Here is a 7,994-nt window from a genome sequence, read left to right on the forward strand (position 1 = left end):
ATACCAAAGTGATTATTAGCAGGTCTTATAACTTTCCAAATCAAGTGATGATCATTTTGATAGATTTCTAAAGGATTGGTATAAGATTTCTCACACAAGTTCTCAAAAAATTATTATATTTTAATGAAATAATAACATTTTTAACTCAATTCTCTGCTGAAGTTGGTTACAGGCCTAATAAATAATGAGGTTCTATTCACTGGGCTTTATAATCAACCTAAATAATCTTGAGTCTTGCAGATAACTGAGTTTGTAATGCTTGGAAGAAAGGAAATAAATTTAAAAAAAAGTAAAATTGACTGTTTAAAAAACATCTGAACCACTTAACCTTGGGCTGTAACAACGTGGAGCTGTCAGTTCCTGTATTTCCAGCTATTTCCTTGAATTTAGTTTTCAGTATCCTTAAAAATAGTTTAAAAAAAGTAATTTCCAGACTTGTTTCAGCAAATCTTCACAACCCACCTTTATTATTTTTTGGTATTCTTGGGAATTCAGTAAATCTGATAATTTAAGCGGGTGGGGGACCAATGTATTTTGCTGAACAAAGACTTGTGTGAAGGCAGATGGACCATTACACACCTTAACCCAGGAGAAATCTCCCAGAACCACAGGAAAATGGTGAACATGGCAAAATTAGCCACATTTTATTAATATTTACAAAGGAAAACAGTGTATATACAATGCACACGCTTCCAGTTAACAACAAAAAAAGATCATCAAGTGTTTGACTGGCACATTTTCTCTCCCTGAATTCAAAGGGAAATAGAGTTAAACTCTGTCCAAAAGCTGCTTCTTTCCCTCTCAGAGGGGAATTCCAAGCAGAAAGTAGCAGAACACTTTTAAACCCACAAGAATGACCAGATAAATTATTAGGACATAATTCTCATAGCAATGCAGGTGCATAATAATTATTACTAAATATATTTGTTATTATTGTTATTCTTTTATATTATATTAATATACTTTATTACACACCTTACTAAAGGTGCACGAGAATAAAATGTGGTCATATCAATTTAATTAGAAATTCAGGGGGGAAAAAAAGCTACAAGAGTTGGGGGTTTTTAGCTTGGAGAGGTTTTAACTGTCCTCCTGTAACACTTTGATTAATCCTTTGTTCAACCAGATTTTCAGAACAACTATCTGCTATTGCAGATCCCTTTCTCAGGGAGGAAGAACATCCTGTTGACTTCACTGATGGGAATATCCCTCAGTGCTGGAATTGCCTCCTCTTGGAATTTCTTCGGCTGCTGCTTTTTTGTGTAGTTATCTACAAAAGATAAGGAGAACACCTCATGGCCTCCAGATCCTTTTCTCCCCAGAAATGTTATATAATGCAACACTATCAATTCAGCTACTCTAAAGGATGCTGAAAACCCCACCCTGCTCTCTTTCAGTACTTCTGAGCACTCAGATATTTAAAGGCTTAAAATTTGGGTTCTGCTCTCTATGGATTTCCAGAATTATCAGTGAAGGATCCAAATCTGAAATAAGCAGTACAATTACCTGTGACGGTGTGAGTGGAGTTGAGTGGAGCTGTGCTCATCATGTTAATCCCAAAAAGCAAAATATACCCAATTCCCACAGCCACCAGGAGGTAAACTGGCAAAGCAACTGCCCAGTATCTGAGGAAAAGTTCACACATTGTACATATCAGAATAGCAAATGCTTAATGATAAATCAGTTTTAACCTTGGTTTTGTATCTGTGAGGAATTTCTCCAAGAGGAAAAGAAACAACACCTCTGCCTATGGATCCTGCACTCTCCCAAGATTAATGACTCCACTGGAGCTACTGGTACAAACCATCAGATAAATTCCTTAAAGAAGGTGTTTATTTTTTGATAATGGCCTCAAGTTTACTGTGTTTCCATCAGCAAAATGCCAACTTTGATCATAAAACATTTCAATATTATTTATTTCACGACACAGTGAAACATTTTCACCACAGCTACGTAAAAAAACGCTTCACAAGCACTGCAGCCCTTTACCATGAGGGAAAATTTGATTCAATGCAAGGCCACTATTTAGAAAAAAAAAAAAAAGTTTTATTATTTAAAAATAATTAATGGTGTCTTAAACATATTCAAATTAAAGAGTTCAATTGGCTGAACTTACTTTTGAGGCCAGTATGTCAGTCCCAAGGAGAACAGCCAAGTCTCAGGAATATAAGCCCAGATAAGGTACAAAACTGCACAAGAGAATTAAAAAGCCACAATAAGACTGATGCTGTTTTACACTTTCTGCATTTTGCTTCTACACTCTCTAAACCAAAATACCTCTCCCAAAAAATTGCAGGAGGTGCCTCTCACACAAATTCTAGTTACACAGGATCAGTTTTGTATTTGCTTTAACAGTTAAATTCTGATTTCCCACGGAGACAAACAAGAATTTATTCCAAGCTGAGCTGCAGAACAACAACAACAAAAAATTCCCAACAAATAAAAAACCCCAAACACCTCAATAAAAAGAGGCCAAAGGATGGAGATAATACTAAAGCAGAAAATGATCTCCCAGGGGTCATTTAACTGGAAGAAAACCAGGTGGAATTGCAGTGTTTGGATGGACTGTTCTAAAAAATTACTGAAAATTCTTCCTGATTCCTGCCAAGTTCATCATTTCCACGGCAACAAAACCAATACCCAGAAATCGTGCTCTGTAACAACAAACTGAGAGAAAAGTTTAACACAACTTGAGGGGAACTTGAGGTCAGCACCCAAACAGTGACACAAGAGACAGAACCACAGCAGCTTCCTGGGAGAGGAACTGAACCCAACTCCCTCTCATTTCTCACGGCCCGAGGGTGGCAAAGACTGACAGCAGGATCCTGGTTTATTGCTTGACTAAAGCGTATTTGCAGCACCTTTTCTTGTGTTCAGAAAGTGTTGTCTACCCTCTCAAACCTTGGTCCTGAGATGGAGCCCCGGTGAAATGAAGAAGCCATCAACACCAGCAGAGAAAAACTGATAAACCCAAAAAATTCTCCATTGCTGTTGACCAGATTGACTCAATTTATTTTTCAGTATTTTGGTGGGGAAGGTAACACTACAGCTACCTACAGCGCTTAGTGAAGGTGAAAACGGATGTGATTTAAGTAACAAACTGATTCAAATGAGAATGCAGCAAAGCAACACTTCGGGGTGATGTACTCAGTTGCGGGATACTCACTGAAGCCAAACCACGATCCTAAAAAAAGCGCAAATCCATATATTGCCCTTTCTGGCAACGGGGCCGGAGAGTTTTCCACCATCCTCGGCTCTTCCCTTTAACTTCGTGGGGAGGGCAGAGAACGGCAGACGAGGCTGTCAGAGATTTCCCGGAAGTTGTGGGCGGACCCCCCTGTACTCCTGGGTGCTCCCTCACCCTCCCTCCTTCTCTCCTCCGCCCGCAACCCCACCCCCCGCCGCCCGGCTCTGCCCCTTTGCTCTCCGGAGCCAGGGTCAGCAGGAGGAGGAGGAGGAGGAGGAGGAGGAGGAGGAGGAGGAGGGTGGGGGAAGGGGAGGAAGGCGCTCCCTACCCCCGGTTCCGCATCCGCCTCCTCACCGCCCGCATCCGGCCGCGGGCGCGCGCAGGCGCACGGCCCGCGGATTGGACGCGTCCCGTGACGTCAGAGGGCGGCCGGCCAATGGGCGGTGCGTCCGGAGGGCGGGGCGCGGCGGGGCGGCGGGAGCGGCGGCGGCCGCGCGGCGGGAGCGGAGCGGGAGCGGTGAGTGCGGGATGCGGGCAGGGATGGGTGGAGGGAGTGCGGAGTGCTCGCCCGCCTTCCCCCGCGCCTCGCCCAGCCCAGGACTCCCCGCTCGCCCGGTTTGTGTCCGGCAGGGTGACGCACGCGCCCCCGGTCCGCCCGAGGCGGAGCGCGGTGCCGTGAGCCTGTCCGGGCTCTTGGAACACCGGCACGGACAGGGCTGTGCCGGCAGGATAAGACACATGAGCGGCGAGCCGAGGGGTTTCTGGGATCGGATGGCGGCGGAGGGGCAGCCCGGGAGCGGCTGGAACGGGGCGGGGACTGTCCCGGCGTGCTCGGCATCCCGGGATGCGGCCGTGATTCCGGAGGTGCGGCCGTGATTCTGGAGATGCTGCTCCCTGAGCTGCCAGGGAGAAAGTGCCTCAGGTGCCTGGCAGGGGTGAGGCAGCGCCCCGGGGTCCTGTCAGGGGTGTAGAACACAGTCGATGTCAGAAGCTGGGGTTAGGATTACTGTTTTCAGCATTAACCTCTGCTTTCACAAAACCACAGCCTTCACAGAACCCAGGCAAAATGAGATTTAGTGATGTGATCATTTGAAGTATTGCACAGCACCTGTCATTTGCCTCTTGCCTTCCTCTCGTGTATTTCTCCTCTTCCCATCCTTTCAGGGTGATGTGCCATGGCTCTGTCCGATTCCGACCTTGTGACCTTGGCTCATCTTGGAGATCCATCCTACTTTGAACTGGTAAGTGCGTTTGGAAATAGATGGGAAACTTGCAGGATGTTCCAGGGGAATTTATACCTGGATCTGGCACTGGCACAGGGTGCCCAGAGAATCTTTGGCTGCAGCATCCCTGGCAGTGTCCAAGGCCAGGCTGGATAGGGTTTGGAGCAACCTGGGATAGTGGAAGGTGCCCCTGCCCATGGCATAGGGGTGGGATGAGATGATCTTTAAGGTCCTTTCCAACCCAAACCATTCTGGAATTCTCTGATTCTATGATCAGATCTACAGAGTCATTCACAATGTTGATTCAAGCTTCTCTTACAGGTACCTCACACTGTGCCTGATTCCCTTGCAAAAACCCCCCAGTGGGGCAGAGCCCTGAGCCTGTGTGTCCCACAGCAGGTGTCACTGACTGTGCCGCTGGGCCAGGGCAGGCACTGAGGTGCAGATCCTGTCAGCAGAACTTGCCCATCCTATTGGTCCCGTGGCCATTCCTGGGATGCTGCAGCTCAGCCTGACAGATTCTGTCCCTGTCACTGCAGGGCAATCAGCTCTTGGTTGGTGGGATTTCATTCAGCTCTGCACAGTGACTGCAGCATTGCCCCTTCTTTGTTCTTACCTCTTCCAATTTCATCCATTTCTTTGTGCTTCTTTAATCACAGGATGCCGGACTGGTTTGGGTTGGGAGGTGTGGGGGTCTCCTCCCCCTGCCCTGGGAGAGGGGCCCTGAGGGGTGGCACGGGATTTCCCTGCCCTGGGCAGCCTTGTTCCCGTTGGTTGGTTCCTGTTCCCTGCACGGGAGGGACCCTCGGGCCCGGGGCTGTGAGGGTTCCTCAGCAGAGCCCCGGCCATGGCTGGGGAAATAAACAGCTCTGAAACATCTGTCAGAATCTGTCCACATCTGTTTCCTTTCCATGGGACTCCTGGTTTGATACATCGTGTTGCAGTATCTGCACTGTAACAGGGAGGGATCCTAAAGCCCATCCCATCCCACCCCTGCCATGGCAGGGACACCTCCCACTGTGCCAGGCTGCTTCAAGCCCCAATGTCCAGCCTGGCCTTGGGCACTGCCAGGGATCCAGGGGCAGCCCCAGCTGCTCTGGGCACCCTGTGCCAGGGCCTGCCCACCCTGCCAGGGAACAATTCCTGCCCAATCTCCCATCCAGCCCTGCCCTCTGACACTGGGAAGCCATTCCCTGGGTCCTGCAGCTCCAGTTCCTGATGAATTTTCCCTCTCAGTTAGTGTTGTGCTTTTTCTGGATGAATTGTACTGCTCTTCTGCTTCTATACTTCCAAGAATACTTCCCTTGCCTGTTTATTTTCCCCTTCTTGCTGTGCTTAAGGAATCTCAGAAATCCCTGTGCTAATCCATATTTGTACTGCTTGGAGAGCTCAGCAGGAATTATTTATCAGCGCTGTTGTGAAATCCAAGCTGTGGCTTATTGTCCTCCCCAAAGTACAGTTCAAGTTATCTAACTTGAATTTCTTCTTTGTAAAGCTCTGCCTTTACAAGGGACTGGTGCCAGCAGAGCCATGATCCCATTCAGAATTTATTTATATCAGTCAAGAACTTTTTGGGTGTTTGCTGCTGCCAAAACAAAGCTCTGTAAGAGATGTCAGTTCTCTTTCAAGATGAGCTGACTTTGAAATCACAGTTGATTTTTTTCTTTTCCCTCTTTGTTATTGTGTGTCCTGGCCTGTTAAATACATCAATTTTGTAATTTAGAAGCAGCTCTGCATTTCTGTAAAATGATAAAGCAGAAATGATAATTGAGTTGCAGCATTTGCTGTGATACAGAGTGCTTATTAAAGGACACATTTACAATGTTTGTTAAAACAACAGACTTTGTAGGGATCTGTAAATCAGAATAAACCAGTTCTTCTTCAGCCTGAGGTGCTCAAATAGGGTTTAAACCCCTTAAAAGTAACGAGAAATACTAAATCAATTACTCCACTTATTTATGGCTTTATTGAAATATACCTAAACTGTCAAACTTCTTCAAAAATATTTATTATTTTTTTTAAAAAAGCTGTGTTACCTTCTTAAACCTTTAAGTTTAGTCAGGTAGTCTTGGACATGATTTTGCTGCCTGATTTTGGAGTTATCAATTCCTAGAATCCTGTTACAGTGTGATTAAAAATATTGTTTAAAGGAGTAGAGCTTTTCCTGTCCCTTCATAACCATTAACCTGTGGACATTTTTTAGTGCATATGCAGGTAAACAGAAGCTGTTTTTCCTCTAAGCCATTTTGTTAAATAACTGTAGCAAAAGGCTTTTTTTTTTTCTCTCTGTTATTGATTTCTTTGTTTGCTTTTTGGCTGCGCAGTAGAAGAAAATGTAAATATCTAAATATATTACATGTAAATATGTAAATTGTGTGTTTATCTTTAGGGTCATGGAACCTTTGGACAGCCAGTGCTGCCTAATCGTAAAACAGGTATGGAAACAAAATCAGTATTCTTCCATTCCTATTGCTTTGTGGATCTTTGCATTGCTATTTGATTTTATTTTTTTCCTTATTTTGCCTGAAAATGAGTTCATTGTTATTTCTGACCAGAAGCATTGTTATATCCGGGAACAATTCTCATCCTTTTCTCCTAATATAACTGAAGTAATCAGTAATATTTACATGAATGCAGGCAATTAGTGCTGTGAGGATGGAGATTCAAGGCTTGTGCTTTTAGCAATGTAGGTCTAAAGACAGCTTCAAGTTGATATTTTTTTTTTTGCAGGGAAGGTTTTGCAGTAATAATTAACCAAAAATTCCCAGTTACAGAAAAGCAGGTGGCTCAGGTTCTTCAGAATTGCATTTGCTGCACAAAGCTGTAATTTGTGGGAATAAACAGATCAAAGCAGCTGTGCAAAGTGAATTTTTGTGTATTTTCACACCCTCAGGTGAGGCTGCTCTGCTCTGAGAGCACCTGAAACCCCCTCAAGAAACTTAATTCCCCTTTTCATTTCCTCCAGAGGAGCTGAACAGAGCCCTGAATCTCCGGGGCTTTGAGGACAAACCCTGATGGTTTTGTGCCCTGCTGCTCTGGGCAGCATTGCCCTGGTTTTATTGTCCTTGAGAATTGCAGGGATGCAGGTGGAAGAGGCTGATGTTTTCCCTGGAAAAGAACATTCCCTTCCAGCCCCTGAACAGCCCTTGGGAGTTCCTCATGTGCACAGAGGCTGCATTTATCAGTTTTTACATTCATTTTCTCATCTTTTTTCTCCTCTTCTTCCATTGTTTTCTCCTCTTCTCCCATTTTTTCTCCTCTTCTCCCATTTTTTTCTCCTCCCATTTTTTTTCTCCTCCCATTTTTTTTCTCCTCCCATTTTTTTTCTCCTTCCATTTTTTTTCTCCTCTTCTTCCATTTTTTTCTCCTCTTCTTCCATTTTTTTCCTCTTCTTCCATTTTTTTCCTCTTCTTCCATTTTTTTTCTCTTCTTCCATTTTTTTTCTCTTCTTCCATTTTTTTTCTCTTCTTCCATTTTTTTCTCTTCTTCTTCCATTTTTTCTCTTCTTCTCCCATTTTTTCCCTCCTCTTCTTCCATTTTTTTTCTGCTCTTCTCCCATTTTTTTCTGCTCTTCTCCCATTTTT

General features: G+C 44.6%; 2 protein-coding genes across 7 annotated transcripts in view; one reads left to right on the forward strand and one right to left on the reverse strand.

Annotated features, from left to right (window-relative positions):
- Window positions 1–614: 614 nt before the first annotated feature.
- The window catches only part of LOC121661312 (phosphatidylinositol glycan anchor biosynthesis class P), a 21,321-nt gene continuing 13,941 nt past the window's right edge, over window positions 615–7,994 (reverse strand). Inside the window, exons 2-5 of the mRNA XM_042021314.1 lie at window positions 3,167–3,356; window positions 2,117–2,189; window positions 1,507–1,625; window positions 615–1,270 (exon numbers count right to left, since the gene is read on the reverse strand). Coding sequence (XP_041877248.1) covers window positions 1,140–1,270; window positions 1,507–1,625; window positions 2,117–2,189; window positions 3,167–3,248 — 405 coding nt within the window. The 5' untranslated portion in view covers window positions 3,249–3,356 and the 3' untranslated portion in view covers window positions 615–1,139. The remainder of the gene's footprint in view (window positions 1,271–1,506; window positions 1,626–2,116; window positions 2,190–3,166; window positions 3,357–7,994) is intronic.
- TTC3 (tetratricopeptide repeat domain 3) overlaps window positions 3,686–7,994 on the forward strand; it is a 42,651-nt gene continuing 38,342 nt past the window's right edge. For all 6 annotated transcript variants that reach the window (XM_042021304.1, XM_042021308.1, XM_042021305.1 and 3 more), the window contains exons 1-3: window positions 3,686–3,704; window positions 4,352–4,428; window positions 6,800–6,845. In XM_042021304.1, the coding sequence (XP_041877238.1) occupies window positions 4,363–4,428; window positions 6,800–6,845 (112 nt within the window). In that variant the 5' untranslated portion in view covers window positions 3,686–3,704; window positions 4,352–4,362. The remainder of the gene's footprint in view (window positions 3,705–4,351; window positions 4,429–6,799; window positions 6,846–7,994) is intronic.

This window comes from Corvus kubaryi, unplaced genomic scaffold, assembly GCF_017639235.1.
Source record: "Corvus kubaryi isolate FWS band 111438036 unplaced genomic scaffold, C.kubaryi_AGA036_p1.0 37133, whole genome shotgun sequence".
Classification (NCBI taxonomy): domain Eukaryota; kingdom Metazoa; phylum Chordata; class Aves; order Passeriformes; family Corvidae; genus Corvus; species Corvus kubaryi.